Consider the following 27,540-nt stretch of genomic DNA (forward strand, 5'->3'; position numbering starts at 1 on the left):
TCATAACAGAGGTGATAATGTAACCTTTAGGTACTGTATTGTGTCTGTTTTTTTATTGTTTTTGCCTATTGCATTGTATTTTTGATGTACTGTTAGTCACTTTGAGACTTTTTCTAAAGAGCGATGAATAAATATCATTCTCAATACTACAGGAAGAGAGAGAGAGAGAGACTTGTAAACACAGGCAGGTTTTGTTGAACAGCTACAAAATGCTTTCTGAACCCCCTATGGAATAACCCTTGGAGTCTTCCGTTTTTCTATACTTACGGGATTCAAACTCTGTTATAGAAAGGAGTTTTTCTGACTCAGTCCTTCCAGGGTGTGTTTTCTAGTAATGAAGAAAAGAAAAGTGACATTTTCAAAAAATCCCACACACATTCCATCAGCTTATTCACAACTGTCCTTTCTAACACACACACACACACACACACACACACACACTGCCCAGATGAGTCAACAAACTGCACTCTGGTTTAAATCTGCTGACACCCTAGGCCACTGTGTCCCAAAACTCCTGTGAAAATGCCTGCACAAACAGAACAAGTATTTCTTAATTATTATTTTTAAACAAAAATCGTAATTTCTTTTAGCTGCAGATTTGCAGAAAGCAACTAACAGCAGCAAGCTATTAGAAGGCAGACTTTGCTTTGAGGAAAGTGAATAATCTCAATGTTGACAGAGTTCAAAAGCAACACTCCAGCGTTGGCCTAAGGCCACTTCTTTGTAATCTTGGCCATTAAATATGGGTTTGCAGGTGGCCCAGCAGCTGAGGTTCAGGGACTATGGTTTGCATATTTAGCTTTCATATGGCATGTAGGGCTCCCTCCCACTTCCCTGCAAGCTATAAAAGCACAAATTTATTCCAATGACTTTTCATCATTAAACATCTAATTTTGTTTGTGGATCACCACTAGAGTGTGTTTAAAAAAAAATTTAAAAAGAAAGGAAAGGAAAGAAGCACAGGGGGAGTCAGGCAAGCTACCATCCCAGCATGCCTTCAGAGTCCTCTCCCCCCCCCCCCACTGCATCTGGGTCACCCTTATCACAGAAGCAGTTCTCAAAATGTACAGAATTTCTTCAAAGGCCATTGTTTAGGAGGTTTGATTTTTTTTAATCATTATTACAGAGGGGGAGAGAAGTTGGGAGCGTTATGACAACATACAAAGCTGTGACCTTGAAACTTACTGGTCCCACTTTGTTTCCCTCTATGAGAGAGAACATGCTTCAGAAAACCACATTTTGCCTTGGGAGGAGCCTCCATAAATAGGGTCAGATTTCCCTCCAGCTTAGAGGGCTTCCTACTTATAGAGACCTGGGCCACATCCATATTGAACATTTAAAGCACTACTATACCACACTTTAGCAGCCACGGCTCCCCCAGAGGATCCTGGGAACTGTACTTTGTTAAGGATGCTGAGAGCCATTAGGAGTCCCCTGTTTCCCCCAAACTACAACTCCCAGAGTTCCTTGGGAAAAGATATTGATTGGAACGGAATGTCTGCCAGTGATGCTGCAGTTGATTGCAGATCCGACATGGAGCAGTGAGTTCACACAGATGGCCTTCAAAGGTCCCTTCCAACATTGTAATTCTATGGATTTTATCTATTAATTATTAAATTTATATACGCCCAAAGATTCTGGTTCTACTTCAGGGCAGTTCACAAGATAACAGCACGAAATAAATAGTTTAAAAAGAAGATGAATACCCACCCCCAACACAGTTAAAAGGCTGTAGAATATTCATCAGCCAAGGGACTGGGAGAAGAGGAACATTTTGAGGCACCTAAAGATGTATAATGAAGGCATCAGACGGACCTCCCTGGGAAGAACATTCCACAAATGAGGAGCCACTGCAGAAAAGGCCTGTTCTTGTGTTGACCTCCTGACCTCTTGTGGAAGAGGCACACAAAGAAGGGATTTAGAGAATGATCACAGAGTCCAGGTTGGTTTATATGGGGAGAGGCGGTCTTTAAGGTATTGCAGTTCCTCTGCATCCTTCCCTGTTTTTAAGTACAAGTGGTCCGTTCTTCCCTGAAAGGTGTCCTTTCCATCTGGGAAGGACATATTGCCACAGAGGCTTCATTTCCTAGTGAGAGGAGCATCTGGTTGAGTCTTCAGCCTGGGGAACAGGACTGCCCTGGTCAAGCTGCCAAGAAGCCCACGTGTATGTAATGTCATATGTGAAGGAACCACCAGCCTCCAGACAGCTGGACTGTGGAGAATCTGGCCAAAACAGACAGAAGAATTTGGAATTCACGGCAACACGGCCATAATGAACATCTGAAACAGAGGTTGGTGCAGTTCCCCCAATAAACCCTGTTTCATTGAGCTTCACATCAACGTTATGCAATGCAAAAACACTGTGTGAACTGCTTGCAGTCAAGTCTTGTGCCCGAGGAGATTGGGAATAAAAGGTGCTATTACATTTGTAAGGCTTTGCTTTCCAAAGACTTTGTGCAAAGCATGTTTGACGGAGAAATTCAATGAAGAACGAGGGAGGTGACTTAATAGATGGGAAAGGTTCAAGAGCACAGTACTTCAAGAGGTTCTTAAGCACAAACACTGCAGATGCTTCAACTACTCATGTTAGGAGCAACTGCCGGCATATACACAAACAAGATGTTGTGAAGCGACTTTGCACCGGAGGCTACTGGAGCACACAGTCACTTCCCTGGCTCTTTCCATCTCCAAACAAAACAAAACAGAAATCTGGGCGAAGTCTTTAGGTCCTGCTCACCTGTTTGGCAATAATCCTTGCAGTGAGTCTCACAGTCTCCGAGGGATTCCAGTTCTGCCCAAACACACACATGGCCGAGCATTCCAGCTTGTGCAGGGGCCAGTCTTGTTTCTGGAAGATTAAACAGGCATTTAAAAAAAAAAAAAATCAACACTGCAGATTTGTGCTTTGCAAATGAGAAGAGGATGCCCTGCGCCCCACCTGGGGCTTGGAGGTCAAATGAAATGTGTTTCCTCTAGGACACTTGCTAAAGTCAGCTAAGGATGGAACCAATCGGAAGATAAAAGAGCTATTTCGTGAGGTTGTTTTTAACATGCTCCAAAACGATGTATTATAAAAGTCACACCCTAGACTAGTTAAGAACGCAGGGAAAGCCTTAACAGATCAGGCCTAAGGCTCATCAGTTCCAGCACCATGCTGGAATTGTATGGCTTATGAGAAGTCTTCAAGCAGGACATGAAAGCAAGAGTGGTCTCCCTGCCTGTGATTCCCAGCGACTGGTATTCAGAGGCATACCCTGAACATGGCCATCATGTCTGGTAGCTGTTGATAGCTTTATACTTCATGAATCGGACCCATCCTCTTTTAAAGTCATCTAAGTTGGTGGCCATCACTACTAGTTACAAGGTCACAGATCGAGAGCAGTGTTGCGGATTTGGCTGCCAGCTGGCCTGGAGCCTGGGCAAGTCGGATTCACTACCTACTCAAACCGTTCAGCCTCCCCACATTCCCATCTCTTGCCAAAGTGCAGAGGACTCTCGACATGCTCTCTGCGTGCCCCCCCCCTGCATCCTCCACTGCCTCTGCTTCCATTTCATGATCCACCCACTAAATAACTCTCCAAGGATAGACACTCCTGACAAAATACTCAATGAGACCTAGAGATGACCTAGCATTTTTCTTCTGAATGAGAATGCAAAACAAATGCAACTGTCCTGCAGCTGCAGCTCATCCCTTAGTCAAGGACCTGGGAACGGGGAGATGCTGCAGTTCAACCACAGGGCAAATACTCTGCATTCAAAGGTGTCGGGTTCAAACCTTGGCATCTCCAGGCAGGGCTGGAAAATACCCCTGTCTGAAACCCTAAAGTGCTACTGCAACCCAGTGTAGATAATACTGACCTGGATGTATCAATGGCCTGGCTCAATATAAGGCAGCGTCCTAAGAGCTTGTCCTTCTGAAATAAATGCTATCTAAGCACATGTATCTATTGGGTAGGCCACAACAGTCAAACTGAGCTATCTAATGACAATGACTTGGTTGAAGTCACTGGATTAAGTTCTTTATACCTAGAGTATTATGGACATAACAAACACAAAAATCAAATGGGCAAATTTTGGAAGTACCAAGAGTTGTCAAGAAATAAGCATAAGAGCCAAAGAAGAGCCTTTTTGGACTAGGCCAAAGGCCTACGTGAAGTCCAGCATTCAGTTTCCCACCAGCAAATGGATGGTGACCATTCAGAAACCTGATTGTGTGGGAAATATTTCCCAGAAATCTCCACTTATATTTGCCAAATAAGCAATCATAATAAAGTGCGCTCTCTCTCTCTCTCTCTCTCTCTCTCTCTCTCTCTCTGTGTGTGTGTGTGTGTGACTGAAAAGGGCTTTATTTCATGGTCACAATATCTGACACTTGACCAGAAAGGAAGTTGTCAAGTAGCAGCTTAGATTCTTCACTAAACAATTAACTTTTTGGTACACAAGGGGTAGAATACCACATTCCGCACTTGGGTTTGTACCGCTGAAAAAAGAAAAAGAAAAAGAAAGAAATGTTAAGGAAGATACAAAATTGACAATGCCAATATGTCCTTCCAATGTTCCGTCCTGACCCTTTGATTCTTTAAGCATAGTTAATTAAAATTTTTCCTCAGGCAGAATCCGACTGAGTTATGTGAACTAGTAAGGTGGTTAAAGGGACAAGATATGGCTGAATTGTGCAAAACAAGATAAAAGCCAGGAATATTGCAGAAGAGGGGAGCAGTGTCTGAGTAATACCTGGCATGGAAACACTGTGACAGCGGCCTTTTTAGTGATCACAGCAGGACCGCGTTTAACATTCTTTTCCACAATTTTTCTAAGCCGTTTGACTGGTAGCGGGCAGCATTGTTCTAGCCAACTCCCCAGTGCTGTATTAACGACACTGTAGGTTCAAGGGGGTGGGGGTGGGGACTATGCAGACAATATTTCTCTCTGATTTAAGGACAGAATGAGAAAATGTCTGGAAAAGCAAGTTTGCTAGGGCACCTGCTTTTATAAAAATCAAAGCAGAAGCATGAGCTACCTCCAGTGGGTTCTTCAAAATGGTTTCCATCGGCTACGGATGTGCCAGAAGCCTATAGTATTCTAATGCAATAACAAAAGTCCCCGGAAGCCAATACTTCGAATGAATCTGTGGGGCTGGGGCGGTGAATCTCCCACAGATGGCCTCAAAGCTAGCCTATGTGTTCTAGGCATGTCTACATGGAGGTAGTAAGTCAAGGGGGAGAGGTCAAAGGGGCAGGGGAAGATTTCTAGAAAGAACGAGCGAAATTCTCACTTTTAAAAAAGAGAATAAAAAACTCATGTAATTTTCGTATTGTTCTTTTCACAAATTGGACTGGTGCCAAAACACATTTGGAGAGCCTAACATCCTTGATTCCACGTAACAGAGCCAAGGACACTATTCATAAAACTGGTGCTCTCAAGTGTGAAAAATTAGACTCAATCAACCCTTGACATTATATAAAAAGCAGAATAGTGGCCCAGGGGAGGGAAGGTGAATTTACATTTCTGGTTGCCATTCTCCTTATTTCTGTCTGTTTAGTTCTTCAAAAGTAGGTTGGCAACCTAGCTTTGCAGCCCTGAGGATAAGAAGAATGCCATGTATACAGAAAAGTGTGATTCTCACCTTTCTGAAAGGTTTGTTCACACTGTATTATTCCATCCCCCCCCCCCAAGTTTCCCTAAGAGTTGGTTTCCACATGAGCTTTCACATGACACAGAAAACCAACGGAATATAATGCATGTTCAGCACTCATTCCTGTGTTACTTGAATCCAGAAAAAACCCAGTTTGCTGTCCCCTTAACCTGGAAAACTCATGGGAGTAAATTTGGGGCTGTATACCAGCAAACAGTTCCTTTTTTTTGCCATTTTCATGGGTGAGTCATAAGGGAACAGAAGCACAGATGTGCGGAAAGAGTGGGGGAGTAGTGACGCTGTCCATTCGTTGTTGTGACACATCACACTCACTGGTGTGGATGAAATATAGCAAATCAGTCAAAAAGCCACATAGCACAGCTGGTTCGACAGCACGAAAGGAACATCAGAAAAAGAACCAGCATTACAGTCAGGAAAACTAGTGCAAGATTCCCCACACCTGAATGCGCCCTTACTTATTCACCACAACTGAACCTACAGCAGGGGTGGGGAATCTGGGGCCGTGCAACACTGCTGAACTACAACTCCCATCATCCTTGGCCGTCCGCCATGCTTGCTGGCAAGGTTTTTTACGCAACTGGATGCAAAATGTAGTGTTGAGGGGAAACTGTGCAGTTGAAAAATGTGCCATTGGAAAATAGGGAAGGTAGATCAGATACCTGAGGATCACCATGCACACAAATTATATAATGTGCTCTGCTTCAATACTTAAACTGCCCAAACCATATTTAAACAAACCACCTTTTTGAGCAGAACCTCTTCTTCACCGTCATCTCCAGGCAGGTAATGCTTTGTCACATCCTTGCAAATACACAAAGTACTCAGAGTGTGTGTGCGTGTGCATGCCTAAGGAAGATTCATAAGTGAATTATCTGTGTATAGTAGATAAGAACTGCTCACTGCTATGGAGAAACCATCACTAATACAGTGGTACCTTGGTTTTCAAGCATCTTGGAAGCCAAAAATTGCAGTTTTCGGAAGCTGAAAACCTGGAAGTAAATGCTTCCATTTTTGAATGTGCATGAGAAATCGAATGGCTCCTGCTGCATTTTTTTTCCAGTTTTCTCCATTGAAACTGCAGGCTGCCCTTTGCACCTAGGTTTTCAAATGTTTCGGAAGCCGAACCGTCTTCTGGAACATATTACGTTCGAAAACCGAAGTACCACTGTATAAGCAAGGAGCTAAGCAGGCTTTGTGTTCATTTGGAGCTTTTTTGTCGGGGTGTGTGTCTGAAAAGGAGTTTGCATAGTTGGAAAACCTGCTTTAAACCTCCCTACCAAGCTTGCTGAGGCTGATGGGAGTTGAGGCGCAACAGCATCTACAGGTTTGACATCCCTGATCTACAGAATTGGCCTGTCATTTAAAAGCTTTCCTACAGGGTCTATCAATATTATGAGGATTTAATACATGTGGGTTAAACCACAGAGCCTAAGGCTTGCCGATCAGAAGGTCAGTGGTTCGAATCCCCGCAACGGGTTGAGCTCCCGTTGCTCGGTCCCAGCTCCTGCCAACCTAGCAGTTCGAAAGCACAAAGTGCAAGTAGATAAATAGGTATCGCTCCGGCGGGAAGGTCAACGGCGTTTCCGTGCGCTGCTCTGGTTCACCAGAAGCGGCTTAGACATGCTGGTCACATGACCCAGAAACTGTACGCTGGCTCCCTCAGCCAGTAAAGCGAGATGAGCGCCACAACCCCAGAGTCGTCCGCGACTGGACCTAATGGTCAAGGGTCCCTTTACCTATTTACTTGTGCATATATATTTTTAAAGGTAAGTCATACCCTGGGGTCTTTTTATTTGCCACACAAAGGCACAATCATTTTAGTAAATGACTATGCCAGGAAACAAATTCACTGAAAGCTTCTATTATCACTTCTGAATATTTTGATTCCCTTTAAAAACAAAGAACCAAAACTACCCACATTATCTGTCAAGGTGGCCTCTTGAGGAAGTTAACAGGCATATTCGTGGAAGCACAAAACGGTTGGAAAAGCAGGGGGGAACCTCCCACCCCCTTTCCCATTATTTTTCCTTTTCTTTTGAGAGCTTCTTCAAACATTGAAAGAGAAAAAAGACAAATAAAGGGCTGCATCCACTATAATTAGCTGACCTCAACTTATTAAGAATTGAATAGAGGTGTTTTATAGTAGGAAAAAACAGCCTGTGTCCCCAAGACTTAGTTCATCATATCTACACTTGTAAAATGCTGCCCTCTCAAAGTACTTATCTACAGTGCTGTTAACAGCCAGTTTCTGAGGTGGAATAAAAAGAAGACGGCACTAGGTCTAATGCTCCTTTGACCCAAAATTTATTGTTACCATTTTAGATAAATAGCTGTGCATGTTATCTGAATTCAATTGGGGTTGTTAGCCAGATTGATCCGCCAATTGTGAAAGGCAGAATGGAACCAACTAGCTATCAAGCTAGTTCTCCTATCAAGACCACCACAATCCAAACAAAAGAAAAGAAAGCTCAACCAAAATGATCAAGGGGATGGGGAAAGTTGCAGCATTTGGGACGTTTTAGTTTAGAGAAAATGTAAGGGTTGTCTGTGTAATGTGAAGAAAACCAAAGCAAAGAGCATGCATTTTCATGGAGGTACGAAAGGGAAACATTTGCTATACAACAGAGTCCTACAAGTTCAATATCAAGGCCCCAATGCCCTTCTCGGCTGCAAGACAAAATTGCTGAGCCACTTAAAAAAAAAAACCTTTAAAAAAAAACAACCACCACCCAAAGTCTTTGAAGAAGATAAAGATGAAAATGTGATACAGATTGTCTGTGCAGCACGTACAGTCAGCAGAGACTAGGTTCTAAGGAACACAATGCTTGAAGGTAACTTTGAAAAAGAATTCGGTGTTGGCAATGTTCTTACAGTACTTTGGAAGAAGCCCCCAAATGCTGAAGAGAAGCATTCTACCAAGTGAGGAGCAAAAAAACCCCGTAAGCATTTCATACAGTGTGATGAAAAAGGCATGATCAATACCGGTATGTTCAAAATATAAAGATCAAGTCTCTTGAAGTCCTATTGAATAAAGCATTACATCGCACATGATGACCCGAAGGAAGGGCTTTATGAAATCATTATATAATTGCACATCTTAACACCTGAATAAAAATCCCAACTCTCCTGCAACTTTTTAATGTCCAGAGGGCCTAATAGAAGAACCCTTCATTCTTGGAAGGCTGCTTTGTTACAACTGCCTTGCAGGCGCCATGGGAAGCACTCACCTTGAGCAGGCAAGCGCAGGAACGTAGGACAGTCTGTAACTCGGGGTTTGGGAATGTGTGGCCCAGAACTCCAACTCCCATCATCTCTGACCACTGGGCCATGTTGGCTGGAGCTGATGGGAGTTCACAGCATTGGGGATAGCCACACATTTCCTAGCTAGGGCAAGTCCTGAGGGCCAGAAGGAATGACCTGGAGGGCCACATCTGGCCGGTGGATAAGAAGTTCTTTCTCCATTCCTGAGTATCAGCTTCCTCTCTCCCATTCTCCTCCAATTCTCTTAAAAGGAATAATTATTTGGATCAGCTAGTGAAAATGATGGGCAGCACATTCAGGACACACACACACACACACACACACACACACACACACACACACACAATTAAGGAGAGAGGAGCATGCCTGCTTGGCTAAAACTAGCTGATTCTGACCATCATGGCAGGACTTGGAAATAGGGTTTCAGTTCCCACCTGATCCATGAAGAGGCTGTTAAAATCAGTCAAAATGCATATTCCTGCATCGAAAGCAAAGGGGCAAATATGTATGTCAAGGCCAATGTATCTACAGTGGGGAAAACAGCAGCAGAAAAAGGGGAGGGGGAGGGGGATATATTCTGAGCACAGAATATGATTTCAGCTCTTTGTTTTGTTTCAAATGGGTAATTTTAAAGACGACGCCACCTGCCATTTTTGCACCAAAAAGACAGGATGAAAATGCTGTATTAGTCATAAATATTCAATTCGGTGCCATAATATGGGGGGGGGGGGAGAGTTGGCAAAAATAAAATATGACTAACTGTTCACATGACAACCCTTTCTGAGGTAGATAGAGCACTATCAAGTCACCTGCGTAACCTTTTCATATAGCGACACCTTCCAACAACCAATTTACATTGGTGATGTTTCTAACCTCAAAAATGGCTGTGTGGGTTAGCTCAGGGGTGGAGAGCCTCAAGTTTGAGGCTCCAATGTGGCCTCACAGGAATCTTAATCCAGCTCCTGGGACTCCGCCCTCCTGAGCCACGTCCTCTACCCCAGGCCACGCCCCTCACCAGCCTTGCCTCACAACCTCCTTCAGTGTTTTCGCCCGGAATGTGTCCTTGAAAGCTTGAGAATCACTCTTGCTTGTCTGGATGAAGGATAGAGAGGGGCGTGTGCAGAACCTAGACTACCGTACAAAGAAAAAGTAAAATGAAGTGTTTTCGCTAGGCTTGAATGTGTCCTTGATCTGAGATAATGTCGCTTGCTTGCCTAGATGGAGAGTAGAGGTGTGTGAGAGCATGTAGACAAAGAAGTTTACTGTGCAAAAGTAGCATTTACATCCATTGTTTGGCCTTCTTTTGCCTCTTGCCCTGCCCGCTGCTTGCACGCCCTCCCTACCCACCAGATGTTTCCATAGAAAGTATATCCCTCGATCTGAAAAAAGGGTCTTCACCCCTGAATTAACTCAGAGGACTAGAGCACCAAACACACACTTCAGAAATGGCAAATGCAACCCTGGGGTTTTTATTAATGATCCCAGGTGGGTAAGTGCCAGAGTAGCAAGGGAAAGAAACACTTAATAAGGTTAGAGGCCTTTGCTTTTGTGCATTAAAGTTTTACCCCCAGTAACTGTTAATTACTCTAAATGGGTCTACTTGCAGCTTCCTTTGCCCCTGTAATGAATGCATATGACTAACCAAGTGAAAGCACAGTTGGTTTCTAAGCACGCTATTATTATTAGCAGCAGCGGTGACTGTACATTTGTAAACAGATTCCTTCCCTTCCCCGCAAAAGCTAAATCCAGCCTTTATTTCTGATTGCTCAGCTAGGCACAAGCTTCCTCACCAGCTTAGTGAAATAACGTTAAGCCATCTGGTATGTTTAAAGCAGGCAGAAGCTTCTGAAGCAATTAGGGCCATGTAGCAGTCTACTAATCTAATGGTTCAGCGATACTATGACCCAGCACAGATGATCCTCTGTGACTCATTATGGCAATTTCAAAATTCCTAGAATTATTCAGGCCACGGCTATGATTCCACAGTAGCACGGACCCTCAGCAGCAAACTCCTTTCCTCTCTCAGCTAAGAACCCATTTGAATCCATAAATCCTTGCTATTTACCGTATTTTTTGCTCTATAAGACTCACTTTTTCCCTCCTAAAAAGTAAGGGGAAATGTGTGTGCGTCTTATGGAGCGAATGCAGGCTGTGCAACTATCCCAGAAGCCAGAACAGCAAGAGGGATTGCTGCTTTCACTGCGCAGCGATCCCTCTTGCTGTTCTGGCTTCTGAGATTCAGAATATTTTTTTTCTTGTTTTCCCCATCCAAAAACTAGGTGCGTCTTGTGGTCTGGTGCGTCTTATAGAGCGAAAAATACGGTACCTGTTGTAAACTGCCCTGGACATTTTTTTTTAGATTGAAGGAAGGTATGAAAACATTTGGAATAAAATACCGTATTTTTCGCTCTATAACACGCACCTGACCATAACACGCACATCGTTTTTAGAGGAGGAAAACAAGGAAAAAAATTCTGAATGAAACAGTGGATGTATCATTTTTGTGCTTCATGCTGTGGCCACAGACATGTGATCTGATGGTGAATTTGGGGTAGCTCAATGCAAAGATCCTGAGGATCCATGTGGATCCATGCTTTTTAACCACATTTTTGCACCATTGCAGCCCCAGGCAACAGTGGGTGTGTGATTTTTGGGGGGCAGGCTGCTATGTGATCTGATGGTGAATTTGGGGTGGCCCAATGCAAAGATCCTGAGGATCCATGTGGATCCATGCTTTTTAACCACATTTTTGCACCATTGCAGCCCCAGGCAACAGTGGGTGTGTGATTTTTGGGGGGCAGGCTGCTATGTGATCTGATGGTGAATTTGGGGTGGCCCAATGCAAAGATCCTGAGGATCCATGTGGATCCATGCTTTTTAACCACGTTTTTGCACCATTGCAGCCCCAGGCAACAGTGGGTGTGTGATTTTTGGGGGGCAGGCTGCTATGTGATCTGATGGTGAATTTGGGGTGGCCCAATGCAAAGATCCTGAGGATCCATGTGGATCCATGCTTTTTAACCACATTTTTGCACCATTGCAGCCCCAGGCAACAGTGGGTGTGTGATTTTTGGGGGGCAGGCTGCTATGTGATCTGATGGTGAATTTGGGGTGGCCCAATGCAAAGATCCTGAGGATCCATGTGGATCCATGCTTTTTAACCACATTTTAAGTGGGGAGTGAAGGAAAAACACAGAAGGGACAAGAGAGCGTTGTGCAGAGAAGCAGCTGGCTAAGAAAGCAGGAGAGGGATTTTACGGGAGGGAGGAAAGAAAGGCAAAAGTTTCCACAAACCGAAGCCAGCTTTCTCTCTCCTCCTGCATGTTTTCTGGCTGCCTGCGAGGAGCACAGAGAGGAATTACTAGAAGGAAAGACCTCTGCTTTCCCCTCTGCTTGCCTGGAGGGGAGGGGATTTGCCTGCTCTTTGTTCCGTTTGAGCAAACACAGCAACGAAACAGAGGAGGGTGGGCAGTAAGACCCTGAGGCAGAATGCAGGAAAGCTGCAACTTCCTCTTTTCAGGTTTCCCTCTCGGACACAACGCACGATTGATTTTTGCTGATTTTTGTTCCTGCGCTCCCCTAATCGGCTCCAGGGACCCCCCCCCCCCACATTCGCTCCATAACACGCACAGACATTTCCCCTTCCTTTTTAGAAGAAAAAATCTGCGTGTAATAGAGAGAAAAATACGGTAGAAGCAATGCCCTTTTTTGCCCATCATGGTTCCTGTGACACTCACCTGGCATTCTACGTTGCAGTAAAAAGCCTGCTTGCATCTTCCACACCTGGACAAGCCTTCTTTCCTTAAAAAGAGACAACGCACACAATTGTCATGCCTCTCCGGTGACAATCATTTAATAAAAATACTATGGCCATTAGCATTGCTGCATGCAGAAGCTGACCTGGTCAATAGGCATGGGACCCATATGGTCACTGAATCATAGAATTGTAGAGTTGAAAGGGACCACAAGGGTCATCTAGTCCAACCCCCTGCAATGCAGGAATCTTTTGCTCAACATGGTATTCGAACCCATGACCCTGAGGCTAAGAGTCTCATGCTCTACCAACTGAGCTATCATGCAAGATCTCAGATGGCGTCTTATAACCGTTCTTAAACTGGGGGGTGGGCTGGAGAGAGGAATTATCCTGTAAACCAGGGGAGAGGATTCAATTATATTCACTTCTAAACATGAAAAAGTGGTTCTGTGCACCAGCCTTTTCCTCTCCTCTTCGAGCATTTGAAGGGTTTGTCAAGCTATCATATAAAAAGAAAGAGCTATCCCTGGAGCTCACAGTTATCACTTTAATTGCATTGTGCACACTGCAAATGACTGAATCTAACAGGCACGATGATATAATTTGCTTCTTGGCAAATAAAAGTAATATACTTTGTTTAATCTACTAATTTGCGGAGAAGCTCAAAGGCTCCCTTTTTTGTGTGTCTATTTAACACTGGGGCGTGCTTACATAAAAGAAAACAATTGTAAGAACCCCAGTCCCTGAAGCCGTAAATGCTAGAGAAAGTTATTTAACATGCTGAGTTTTCTGCAACCAAGGCACTAAATTAGCGGCCCTCTTTCTGAGCACGGGTTTCTATACCATGGATAAACTGTGAAGCTTTTTTTTTAAACATATAAACGTCATCTCCCTTTGGGACACCTCTACACAGTGGCTGCAGGAGGAAGTTATCGAGCTTAGTTCCAGAGCACGCTGCATTGCAGCAAACCTACTGTGCTATATACTGCAATGCAACACATTACACCTGAGTGCCGTCAGAGGGGTCTCCCTATGGTCACAGCCAAGCAACCTCCCAGATATATTTACAAAACAATGCTCCCGCTGTCCACAAGCATCACAACTTAAACTTAAGATATTGTAGCAAGACAGCTGTTAGGCTACTGCAGGTCGGACTATCGCTATGAGTTTGCCTTAAAAGCAGTGTCTGAGCACAGTCTGGGATTTCACAGTAGGGTACAGTCATACCTTGGTTTTCGAACAGCTTAGTTCCTGAACGTTTTGGCTCCTGAACGTCTCAACCTCGGATGTGACTGTTCTGGTTTGCAAACTCTTTTTGGAAGCTGAAGGTCCGACAGGGCTTCAGTGGCTTCTGATTGGCTGCAGGAGCTTCCTGCAGGAGCTTCCTGCAGCCAATCAGAAGCCGCGCTTTGATTTTTGAACGTTTTGGAAGTCTAACGGACTTCCAAAATGGATTCCATTTGACTTCCAAGGTACAACTGTATTAATAAGATTTCTTAATAGTTCTGCTGGAAAGTTGTGAATGACAAAGCCATCAAGGTTTGGCAGGTACCTTGATCATACTTTCTCTTTCAACAAGCCTACCCATGACATGTATTTTAATATAATGTAAATTTTAATTCAATTTTTAAAAATTTGTAGGCCAACTTGTTTTTAACATCTGGTTTTACTGGTGAGTTTAAGGTGTGTTTTTTTCTGTACATTGCCTAGAGAGAGTGTGCCATTTTGTAAACACAAGAAGAGCCTGTTGGATCAGGCCAAAGGCTTGCTCTAGAGGTGGCCAACAAGATGCCTATAGAAAGTCCATGGAGGAAGAGCACTCTCCCCATTTGGGATTGCCAGCAATTGATTTTCAGGGATATTACTGCCTATGCTCTACTAGCTAACTATGCTCTACTACTTCCTTATGCTGGTAATAGAATTATTAGATCTTAGAATTATTAGAAGACGTTAGAAAACCATCAGAAGTCCCCAGTGTTCTCTTCTCCAAAGAAAGCCAAACCCAGGTAAGCACAAGCCCTCGAATTTCTTGCCTCTTGGGGAACTTTCTAACAATATTACTTGGTTTTTGGGGGGAGGGGTATGTAAAATTATTATAAGGGATGCGGGTGGTGCTGTGGGTTAAACAACAGAACCTAGGGCTTGCCGATCAGAAGGTTGGTGGTTCGAATCCCCACGAGGGGGTGAGCTTCCATTGTTCGGTCCCTGCTCCTGCCAACCTAGCAGTTCAAAAGCAAAAAGTGCAAGTCGATAAATAGGTACCGCTCTGGCAAGAAGGTAAACAGCGTTTCCGTGCACTGCTCTGGTACACCAGAAACGGCTTAGTCATGCTGGCCACATAACCTGGAAGCTGTACGCCGGCTCCCTTGGCCAATAAAGCAAGATAAGCGCCACAACCCCAGAGTCATCTGCGACTGGACCTAATGGCAGGGGTCCCTTTACCTTTACCTTTTATGTTACATTATTATTAAAACCATCAAATAATTACAACATGAGAGAAAAGCTCATGATGTTCTTTTCGTCAAGAGCTCTAAGGCCAACCCCTCCCCACCTCTTACATTGAAAATTGGCGGTTAAATGAAGCATATATGTTCTTATAGACTTAATGAGTCAAACTGATAATTCTCCAGCAAATACCTCACAATTTGTACATTATTTATAGCAAGAAAATGCAGCCAACACTAGTCCTAGTCCAAGAAGACCCAGTGAAAACAATGGGCATGAGTAACTTAAGTTCATTAACATGCCTCTACTCTGAGTAAACTTTATTTGGCTACAATCCAACAAAGAATAATAATACCTAAAATGTTTAGGGGTCAAAATAACAAGTTTATACAGTATATGAATATTTTATTATTTTTATTATTATTTTTCGTCCGTGGTTCTTTTTCTATTTATACTGTGTCTGCAAAACTCTCATATTGAGGGCAGGACTGGTGTTATTTTGGTACAGTACCCAGCCATTTCAAGTATTTTATAAATAAGATGCTGTATAATAAAATATCACATTATGTGTCCCATAATAATAGCTTAACAAAATATTTTTGAGGATACTGTGTGTCAATTTATCTTTTGATACAGTTAACCCCTCCAGAGGATGCATGTTTATTGGGAGCAACATTTGTTTTAAGTCATATATTTTGTTACCATTTAACCGCTACCCTAGATGGAAAAGATACAGTGGTGCCCTGCAAGACGAATGCCTCGCAAGATGGAAAACCCGCTAGACGAAAGGGTTTTCCGTTTTTGAGCTGCTTCGCAAGACGATTTTCCCTATGGGCTTGCTTTGCAAGACGAAAACGTCTTGCGAGTGTTCCGATTTTTTTCCGCTTTCCCCCTTTTTCTAAGCCGCTAAGCCGCTAATAGCCTTTTAGCCGCTAATCCGCTAAGTCTTTAATAGCCGCTAAGCCTTTAATAGCCGCTAAACCGCTAATAGCGCTAATCCGCTAATAGGGTTGCTTCGCAAGACGAAAAAACCGCTAGACGAAGAGACTCGCGGAACGGATTAATTTCGTCTTGCGAGGCACCACTGTAAATCTACCATTTTATGACAACAGTCATGATACCATTCCATGGCAAATATTACAAACATTGCATCCAATTAGCATAGCTTTTGTCAATGATAGCAAAACCATAGGCACAAGGAATTCCACCTAGGAGCATGTTAATGCTGTAAGAGACTGGATTAATGGACCCTCATTCAGGGAGCTCTTAAGCACAATTTGGAAGGAAAGCTAAAGATTTTCCCCGATAGATAAATAGGTATGGGACAGCTACAAACTCCTGAATTGCTCCATATTCCTGCATTGCAGGAGGTTGCGCTACATGATCCTCAGGGTCCCTTCCAACTCTAAGATTCGATGATTTGGGTGGAGGGCATGAAGTTGGTATATGAAATGAATCAAGTTTGCAGCTCTTATGGTGACACAGTTGCTCCTGAAAGCATGTGAGCAATCACTGATGAAATCTGAGAAGCTAGAGATGTGGCTGAATTGGAGCTGGCACGTGTCTTCATCCACCCCATGATTGGCAAAACCAGAATGATTTATGCAAAGTAACAAAACAAAAAAAAAGAGTGAATTTAGGATAGCTCAGTTGGTAGAGCATGAGAGGTTTGAGTCCCACATTGGGGGAAAGATTTCTGCATTGCAGGGGGTTGAACTCCATGGCCCTTCCAACTCTACAATTCTATGAAAAAGGGCAGAATTGTGCTTTCTTCTCTCTCTTTTTTGCATAATTTATACAGATGGCAGAATCTGTTTTCTTGGTGCCAAATTTAGAGTTGTATTCCATTTGAGCTTACATGACCCATCAGAAGACCTGAGTATCAGACTCTCTAAAATGAAATATGATGTTCCTAATTCTGACCTCTATAAAGTGGACATTATAACACAACTCTGATATTACCTTTAACACTAAATGATTAGGGATCCTCAGGACACTGAGCCATAGACTCATAGAATTGCAGAGTTGGAAGGGACCTCGGGGGGTCTTCTAGTCCGCCTGCTGCAATGCATACTTGGGTGTTTGTGGGTTCTTATTATTTTCTACAACTGTAATATAAAGTGCCAGGGGTAAAACGATCTTGAAGAGTTACAGTGCCACAATATGCTTGCAGGAGACTCTACAGCGTATCAGAACCCAAAGGACTCTGATGAAATATATTGAGGCCTCTGCAAGCAATCTTAGAGATACACCTGTTTGAAACTGTAGGTCTTGAAACTCCAACATGATTCCATGACAGCTGTAAGCTTGCATGAGATGACTGCGGTATTTCTGCCTGCCAAGATTACTGCCTATTCTTTCTATACACCAGCCACCTCTAGGGCCCGCTGTGCCAGGCTCAGGCTAGATTCAGACGTAATACGAAACCATGGCTTGTGCTAACTATAGATAAGAACCCAAAACATGGTTTGATCTTTGGAGACATATAGCAGACAAATCATGTTTAGAGGTGTTTCTTCGCTATCTTTTTCCTTCCTCGCTCAGCTCCACGTTCAGTCCCATGCCCACAGTGCGATAGCCTCTCAAGGAAAATAAAACTTCATTCCCATGATGCAACTGCCATATCATAAAGTGGACCAATGGCCCTAACTATGGTTTGCTACTTTTCTATGAATTCAGTCATAATCACGAACCACAGTTAGCACAAACTCATCTGCAAACAAGCTTCCAAATTGTGGTTTCAGATCCTGGTATGTCAGTCGCAAACAGCATCTTGTAGGCACCTTGGGTTCTGAGGTAACACAAACCATGGCTTAGCTAAACAACCATGGCTGTGTACACATTATATCTTTTAAAACACATTTGAAATGCATTCTTTCTCTCAAAGAATTCTGGACATTGTAGCTTGCCCCTCACAGAGTTACAATTCCCAGCAACATCTAATGAACTACAGTGCCCAGAACACTTTGAGCCCTGGGTCCAGCTATTGAGCATCGGCACCCCCTGGACACGTGTAAAGCCTCTTCTAATCCCACCCACCCATCCATCCCACTTTCGAGTCCCCTGGGAGACAGCTGAAGGGCAGCCAGAAATCCAACAGGTGCAGTGGCTTCCGAGACAGGAAGAAGAGATCCTTCTCCACCTGTGGGTTTGCTGCCTCTCAGGCTACCGGCAAAGCCAGGCAGCAGTCAGAATGACGTCTCGGGGTGCGGAAGAGGGCGCCCCATGTGGGGCTGAGGCAGGAGGCTGTTGGATGTGAGAGAGGGCCCAGGTAGCAGGCCGGCCGGCCGGCCGGAGGAGCCCCGGGCCCTCTTCCTCCCGCGCGCGCCCGGCCTCCGCCAGCAGCCGCCCGGGAAGGGCCTCCCCTTCCGCAGAGAAGCGCGCCCTGGGCCGCCGGTGCTAGGACCCGCGGGGAATTCGCGGGCGCCGCCAAGGCGAGCGCCTGCCCCCTCGCTTCTCGTGCCTCCCGCTCGGCCTCCTCCCTTCCGCCGGCAGGGGACGGGCGAGCGCCGAAGGGCAGCGGCCGGGCAGGCAGTATAGGCAGGCCGGCCGGCCGGGCGGTACCTGGCGAAGCAGCACTCGCAGTGGTTGCCCCTCTCGTTGACGGTCAGCACGCACGTGTAGGCCGGGCACGAGAAGAGCAGCTCCCCGACGGCGAAGCGGCGAAGCGCCCGCAGCCCCCGGCCTTTGCCCGGGCTCTGGAAACGCTCCAGCGCCGGAGACTCGGAACTCCTCGCCGAGCTCATGGCTCCTCTCTGCCAGGCGCTGCCGCTGCCGCCTCCTTCTTGGCACAAGCCCCGTCGTGGCGGCGGCCTGTGCCGTGGCTATTAATGGCGCGCAGCAGCAGCAGCAGCCACCCGCAGCGCCCGGCCCCGGCCAGCCAGAGCTCGCAGCACATACATGGGCATGGGCAGCCGGAGCAGCAGCAGCAGTGGCCGCCGCGGCCGGCTCCCTGGGAAAAGCGCGCCGGGAGCCCGCTGGGTCCTAGAGGCAACGCGGGGCCGGCTGCCCGCGCGGCACCCCGGGTACGCGCCCCGGAGGTGAGGGGTGGCGGGCCCTGGAGCTGGAGGCTTTCCCTTCTGCTACCCCCACTTCTCACGGTCTTTCATTTGACGTTGAGGGGTTAAGAGCTCTTCTCTCTTTTTTTAAGTTGCCTCATGGCTATCAAAGTTAACCTTTATATCATGGCAGATGGCACGTTTTCCAATTCTAATTACGCTCCTTACAAAATGACTCAAAATTTAAATAAAGGTAGAAAGTTTCCCATTACAAGTATTTGGTCAACCCTGCTAGTGATGTTAATTGCTTACAATAATCTTTCAAATACAGTGGTACCTCAGGTTACATACATAGTGCTTCAGATTAAGAACTTTGCTTCAGGATGAGAACAGAAATCGCGCAGCAGATTAGCTAAAGTGGTGCTTCAGGTTAAGAACAGTTTCAGGTTAAGTACGGACCTCCAGAATGAATTAAGCACCCTGCAAACTAGTTATGCATATACAGTGGTACCTCAGGTTAAGTACTTAATTCGTTTCAGAGGTCCATTCTTAACTTTAAACTGTTCTTAACCTGAAGCACCACTTTAGCTAATGGGGTCTCCTGCTGCTGCCGCCAGAGCACGATTTCTGATCTCATCCTGAAGCAAAGTTCTTAACCTGAAGCGCTATTTCTGGGTTAGCGGAGTCTGTAATCTGAAGCGTCTGTAACCTGAAGCATATGTAACCTGAGGTACCACTGTATCGTATAAATTTATTCCAGTCCTTTTGGAATACATGATCATGCTGGTTTCGGATATTTCCTGTCAGCTTCGCCAGTTCTGCAAAGTCCATCATATTCATCTGACACTCTTCTTTCGTTAGTACTTCCTCTTGTTTCCATTTTTGGGCAGAAAGAATTCTTTTAGCACACAACCATTCTAAAAGCTAAAACCAGTGCTGTTTTGCTAGAAAAAGAGGTGCCGGAGGAGCTCATTCTGAACTACTTCTCTTAGACTAGCAATGGCACCCACCTGAGAGTTCTGGAGATGAGCTCCCCAGCTGGGGGGAAAAAAAGCCCTGGCTAAAACTAAAAACCTCTCCCCACAGCTATGTGGTACCAAATGAAAGGTCTTTAAATTCCAGTCCTAAGCATGTTTTACCCAGAAACAAGGGCACCCCATGGGGAATGTTGTTTGCATCCATCTGTCTCCAGAGACAATGGAGTGCACATCCGAAGAAGCCAAACCGCTGCATTGGCAACACTGAAGTGACCTCCCCAGGGCGCAAGCCAGGGTTGTGTGTATCTGGGCTGGGCTGCCCAGATGACAAGACTCGCCCCCCTCGAGCTCCTTGATGTGGTCCAAAGATAAGCAGAGCAATACATTTGACACCAACCTGGCTGCAGGAGTTGCTGGAAGGAGGCGTACAAGGCATCATCTAACTGACTTAGGGACTCCACTCTGGATTTGTTTGTACGGTTTACTCCTTAGCTTTTTCTTTTCCCAAAGAGATCCCACAAGGCAGAGGAGACTCGAGACACAAGAGCTTATCAAAGATGCAGTCATTTCTGGCTACTGCCAAGTGTCCGCGGACTACAACTTCCATCACCCCTGACCATTGGGCGCACTGGGAGTTTGATTCCAACAAATATTTGAAGGTTTCACAAGCCAAAACGCATTCAGCACAATACATTTTACTAGTATTGCATCTGCAATTTCTAAGGCCCTGAAACTCCAATGTGGACATGCTTTTTAGAACCTAAGATTTTAATCAAGCTGAAGGTTGTTGTTTTTTTAATGATATAATTCCCAGGAGGTAAATGTGAAACATGAATCACAGAAAAAAAATCTTAACATGTTAGAAACCCTTCATGGCTGTAAGCAGAGGGCATTCTACACCTGCAGTCTGTAGCCTGGAGGCATGAGAAGAAAGATTTGCTAAATAAGTACTGCTGAAGTATGACACACTAAGGGCACAGCTCAAGATCACTGACTCATCTTCCTTTCATTAATGCAGAAGGAAGGTTCGCAAACTTTGTCAGAGCAAGTCTCTGTAAATGAAGACGGAAACTGTTCCAGCTTCTCTGAAGTGTCACAATGGGCCAATTCACGGAAACATCCCACCTGCAGCCACAGGCTTTCCCCCCTCATTCTTGGCCCTGGGTGTGATGTGTATGTGGCAAACCCGGGTTGCCTGAATCATGGTGCAATGTGCACCATGAAGGGAAAAATACAACATGGCCCGCCATGTGCAGAGTACTTTGGCTGTTCACTGTTACAGCATGCAGTCCTGCTAAAACATTAAGTGCAATTTATTTTAAGGAAAAGTGAGGGACAGGGCCATATTTGGGCCCATAAAGGTAAAGGTAAAGGTAAACGGACCCCTGACCATTAGGTCCAGTCACAGACGACTCTGGGGTTGTGGCGCTCATCTCACTTTACTGGCCGAGGGAGCCGGCGTACAGCTTCCGGGTCATGTGGCCAGCATGACTAAACTGCTTCTGATGAACCAGTGCAGCGCATGGAAACGGTGTTTACCTTCCTGCCGGAGCGGTACCTATTTATCTACCTGCACTTTTATGTGCTTTTGAACTGCTAGGTTGGCAGGAGCAGGGACTGAGCAACAGGAGCTCACCCCATTGCAGGGATTCGAACCGCTGACCTGATTGGCAAACCCTAGGCTCTGTGGTTTAGACCACAGCGCCACCCGCATCCCTTTCATGTGGGCCCATACCAGACTCGAAAGCACCTACAGACAGAGAAATTTAACAGTGTAATCCTTTGCCAACTTGAATCCATTATAATTTGTGGCCTTAAGGGACCTTAGGCGCATAGGGCTGGGTGGCAAGACTGCAGACTTAAGGCATGCTTAATTAGGACTGGCTCCAGTTGCTCTTGGTGTGGTGAGGGAGAGCCACCTCCCCAACACTGACTTCAATGCAACTTACCTAGACGGGGTTGGGGTCAGGCAACAGCAAACTTGGGGTTGGCAGAGCCACTCTTATCACTCCCACTGGTACTGCCCCAAGGCCACCTCCACTGTACCTTACTCCATCCCTGTTCAGAGGAGCTGCAGTGACACCAGTGTCCAGAGGTTGGCTCTGCTCCATGAACCACTACTGACTAGTTCCCATTGAATTTAATGGGATTTCTGAGTACTGGGATACACTTGCCTGTGACTGGCAATCACTACAAGGGATGAGGCATTCAACTTCCTACATTGCACTGATTTCTAGGGGGTAGAGAAATACGTGGAGGTCTCACTCTTGCCCTGCCATCTGGGTCTGTAGGGCTTTCCCCCAAAACAAATTAGATTTGTCAAGCTGCATTAGCAGAACAGTAGAACAACAAAAACACCTTATGCATGAAGGGAGATATTGGGTCATTCTGCTTTTCTGTTAACGTTTACTATTTCCATTAATGCTATTAAACCAACTTAAACACCACTAATGATATTACTCGTGTCAAATTGTCCGGACCATCAGTTTGATAAACTATCAGTGACTTTAATTGACAGAGACATAAATTTGAAATTGGGACCATGCCGTGGATAAGCAGGGCTAAGCAATGTGACCTTGCTAAAAACACGAGATGAACAAAGGGGCTCCAATCTGCTACAATTAGCTGCGTTTATAGCTCATTAGAATTAAATATATTATTTGCTTGTGATATGTGTAACCTGCCTTGCTTGCTGCCCACAAGGATTTCTCGGAACACCAACCTATGAAAACAGTCTCGTAAGAATAGCAAAATCTGCATCTCATCTGCATATGAGCATGCAAGCGGAAGCAGGAATTCAAACCAATATTGTCACACTTGTCACCTTTTGCTTCTAACGCCACATCCCTATAGAAGGCGTGTGTGGCAAGGCCACAGCTGTCGCGCTGTTCTGTCAACTATGTAGTCTGCTAAGGGTTCTGGTGGCAGCGAAGCCTCTGGCAGCATTTAGCTGAGACACCCTGCTTGCATGGAAAAATTCTGTGAACAAATGTGCAAGCCTAGCTCCCCTTCCGTGCTACTCCAAATGTACAGGCTGTGACCAGTGGATATGCCAACACCAGTGTGCATGGCTAGTGGGCACAATCCTGATCTCCCATCACACATTCACTGCATGCGGCAGAGGCATGTCGAAAGAAGGCTATGGAAGGTTCCCACTCCCAAACATTCCAACTGCTGTGGGTGAGAAAACAAAGGTCCAACTTCTGGGAAGAATGCAATAGGTCAGCTCACAGGGACCCAGGACTGGGAGGAGCTAGATCAGTAGAGACTGAGAAGCTGAGTGAGTGGAAATCACAGGAGGCCGGGAAGCAAAGTGGCAAAGAGTCTAAAGGCATGTGCTGGATGGATGTGAAGCAGGCCTAGCCGAGAGTCAGGGTGACTGAGGGAATGTAGTAGGTGGTTCAGTTATTTGACAGTGTCACTGCTCAATTTTTCTTGTTAAATGTGATAAATAGAAAGATGTAACACTACAGGTGGTGTTGAAACTGAGCAATGCTGTTTTACTGCAAATGAATAAAATATTCTAGATATAGAAAGAGAGTGGGTGGAGCACTGGAAAGCAGGGATCTGAGGAAAGAATAAAAACTGGATGTATATGGGTGAAGAAATAGAGTCTGGGAGGAACTTGAGCTGGTGGCAAGGGGAAATAGAAATCCAGGTAATATTTGAAAGCTTGAAGGCTCTATCTAAGGCAGAAAGCACAGCACAGTTTGAGATCCACGCACTATGGGACTTAGTCCTAAAACATGCATAAGACTGCAGTCTTGCCATGCAATGGATTTAAGTGCACCAATGCTTGGGGGGCGGGGAGAGGTGAGGTCAAGCTACCTGGAAACATGGAAGTTGGGATAAGCATTCAGCTCACTCAGCTGTGTCCCATCTTTTGCAGCCACTTTTCTAGATGCATTTCCGCCATTGGGTGGCAAACTCGCTAGTTATCCGTAACGATCTGAGTTTTCTCGGATGTTCCTGACAAAAGCTGCCGTGTTGTGGAGTGGAATGCCACGGGCATCAAGTTAACAGAATAAAAACAACTCACCTCATGTAATACATTTCCCCCCCGCACACCATGCGACTGAAAGTTCCTGTTTGTTTTTGTTAAACCCTATAATAGATCTGAATATGGCACGGAATGGTGGGATACTCTGAAATCTACTCAGAGTCCTGCAGTGATTTCATGATCTTTATTGCAGCTTGTAAAACAGTGATTGAATTCCCCCCCCCCCAAAACCTCAGGCCTTTATATTAATTATTTACACAATGAGTCCCGTCTGATTGGCTGATTCTGCTTCCCTCCTGCAGCCTGATTGGTCTTCTCCTGCAGGCCAATCAGTTGTTGCATTCTACGATCCTACCAGCCTAATAGGCTGATTAACTTCCTCCTGGAGCCTGATTGGTCTTCTCCTGCAAGCCAATCAGTTGTTGCATTCTAGGATCCTATCTGCCTATTGTTCTAGGATCCAAGCTTAGTACATAATACCTCCAAAGAGCTTTTACTTAGCACCACATATGGCTGTTCTTCAGAAAAGGTTTGAAAGGATATGAATGAGGTCATGGTTAATATGCCACTCCTTAAACACAGCTCTTTGTCTCAGTCAAGGACAGACCCATTTGAAAAACAAGCTGTTGGTTTTTCAAAGCCACCACACCAGTGATGTTTGGCACTTTCCTGAGTGGTCTCCTAAAGGGGGCAGCTGTTAGATCACAGCTGGTTTTGTTCATCTATGATTTCTTTTCATGCTGTTGTGTGTGTGTTTTAATTTTTTTAAAAAAACAACAACTTTAGCAAACATTTGTGGGACTATGAGTAAGTACCAGCCAAAAAAGCTGCCATCTTTTTGTTTAAATATTCGGTGGATAGGGAGATTTATGCTCTTGTTTACATTACAAATTCATACACCTTCCCCGTCAAACCATAATAGAAAGCTGGTGCCACCGTACTCCACCTCTTAACTAGCATAAGTGCACATAAAACAGAGCACAATACATACTAGAAGATCATTAGGAACCAAATCAGCGTGAATGCCTTGACCGCAGAGAAGTCAATTGGTTATTTCATTCTTTTTAAAAAAATAAAAATAAAATAAATGCTATTCTCTATCCCTCTCTCCTCATTTCCCCGACCTTATTTTTCTCTGCGTTTTGACACAATATTTTGACCTTAAAATAGAAATTTGCTTGTTCAGTAGGTTACATTTTTTTGTTGAACTTCCGTTCAACAATTTCTGGAGCTTCTGCACTAGCAAGGAAATCGGGAGGCATTTTCATGTAACAGATTCTGGGTGAATGTGCAGTTAACCTGCTTACTAGGCCCACGTACACATGGTATAGGTTTTAAACCAAGGCTTAAATGGAACTCCACGTTCTGGTAACCAGGAGAGAGGAACCTTTATCCAGCCTGAGTGCTGCTTTCCCTTCGGGGCATATGCCAGTGTTGGGTGAGGCCAGAGGCAAAAGAGAGGTGATCAACAAGTGTTGAGTTTTACCTTTGTACAGTAGGCTATTTTCTAGCCACACTTGCACACACCCCTCTGTCCTCCATGGAGGCAAACCAGAAGCATGGTCAGAGTTCAAGGACAAATTCCAGCCATGCAAAGCCACAAACAGGCAGTGGGGGATTGCAGAAACTGGACTGGTAAGAGGTGTTACCAGGGCTAAACAGAAAGGCTTGCATTTGGTCCCTAGACCTGAGGCTTGCCCATTCTTGACAAAGACAATAATAAAGTAAGACTTGGCATTTATATGGTGCTTTGAAGTGTTCATAGTATTTCACTTGCATCCTCTTAAGTTCTCTTTGCGCTAACAAGCCTTCTTTGGAGGCCCACAGTATTATCCTCACATTACAGATGGGTTGCTGAAATGAAGAGATACCAGCTTGCCCAAGGCCATCTTGAAAAATCATGACAGGTGAGTTTTAAACTGGGGACTTATTTCATCGGCCTGTTAGCGCAGATGTGAACCGTTACGCTCACCTAATACCTGAGCCACAGCATGCGATATTAACACTCAATACATTGGAATATACAGTGCTGCGTTATCCTGAGTCGGATCTTGCCTAACCCAGTATTGACTAGCACCAGCTCTCTGAGCATCTTTACAACTCTCACAGTCTCATTCAGATTGGATGAAGTCAAAGCAGGTTTTTCTCATTAGCGTATTGGAGGGATCCACTGAAAACTAGGAAGTGGATTTCCTTCTACCTGCCCATTTGACCCAACCACCACCACAACAGCAGGGGCTCTTGCTATGAATGCTTTTTTGCTTTAGTTGAACGTTTTCCCCCTCTTAATGCATAGTTAATATGTAAATAGATACAGCATTGCTTTGCAATGTATTTTATTTGCATATGTGTTGCTACTTCCCCTGATAAAAGTGGTATTTATCAGTGCTCCTCAGGAAAAGTTTGAGGATTTCAGGCTAACAAATGCAAAATCATGTCTACTACAAACATCTAAAACATAAATTAGTTTGAGTGTTAGTTTTTAGCAGTTGCGGACGCATTGTTTGTATAAAATGTACGTCTGTGAAATAAAGTGTTGCATTGCAGAAAGGACTCATATAAGTGCATTACACAGAGTGCCTGTGAAATGTTGAAAATGCCCAGAGGAATTCACTCAATCCAGGACACAAAGAGCAAAATATCTTTCTCTGTTACCTGAGTGAGGGAAAGAGACAGGATTAAGTTTATGCTGAACTATAAAATCATGATAGCAAGATATGCATTTATGAAATAAAATGTTGCATTTTTTTAAAAAAAAGAACATATATGTGGTTAAGTGGGTGAGATTCTCTTCTTCTTTAGTCATTTAGTCGTGTCCGACTCTTCGTGACCCCATGGACCAGAGCACGCCAGGCACTCCTGTCTTCCAATGCCTCCCGCAGTTTGGTCAAACTCATGCTGGTAGCTTCGAGAACACTGTCCAACCATCTCGTCCTCTGTCATCCCCTTCTTCTTGTGACCCCAATCTTTCCGAACATCAGGGTCTTTTCCAGGGAGTCTTCTCTTCTCATGAGGTGGCTAAAGTATTGGAGCCTCAGCTTCAGGGTCTGTCCTTCCAGTGAGCACTCAGGGCTGATTTCCTTAAGAATGGATCGGTTTGATCTTCTTGCAGTCCATGGGACTCTCAAGAGTCTCCTCCAGCACCATAATTCAAAAGCATCAATTCTTCGGCGATCAGCCTTCTTTATGGTCCAGCTCTCAGTTCCATACATCACTACTGGGAAAACCATAGCTTTAACTATATGGGCCTTTGTTGGCAAGGTGATGGCTCTGCTTTTTAAGATGGGTGAGATAGGTTGCAATAATAACTGGCAAGAAGAGTTCAGCACACTTACTTGGGAGTAATCTCAATTGAATTCTGTAGCGCTTATTTCTGAGTACAGTCATACCTTGTGTTGCATTAGGTTCATGTTGTGTCTTTTCGGCTTGCGAATGTGGCAAACCTGGAA

The 27,540-nt window shown here is 44.8% G+C and overlaps 1 protein-coding gene across 1 annotated transcript in view; it reads right to left on the reverse strand.

The window, feature by feature from the left end:
- Nucleotides 1-19,052, reverse strand: part of SMYD2 (SET and MYND domain containing 2) — a 34,380-nt gene extending 15,328 nt beyond the window's left edge. The window contains exons 1-4 of the mRNA XM_081186075.1: nucleotides 18,681-19,052; nucleotides 12,655-12,718; nucleotides 2,738-2,848; nucleotides 268-328 (exon numbers count right to left, since the gene is read on the reverse strand). Coding sequence (XP_081042201.1) covers nucleotides 268-328; nucleotides 2,738-2,848; nucleotides 12,655-12,718; nucleotides 18,681-18,862 — 418 coding nt within the window. The 5' untranslated portion in view covers nucleotides 18,863-19,052. The remainder of the gene's footprint in view (nucleotides 1-267; nucleotides 329-2,737; nucleotides 2,849-12,654; nucleotides 12,719-18,680) is intronic.
- Between the last annotated feature and the right edge of the window lie 8,488 nt (nucleotides 19,053-27,540).

The sequence above is a fragment of the Podarcis bocagei genome, assembly GCF_964188305.1.
Source record: "Podarcis bocagei genome assembly, chromosome: 3".
NCBI lineage: Eukaryota > Metazoa > Chordata > Lepidosauria > Squamata > Lacertidae > Podarcis > Podarcis bocagei.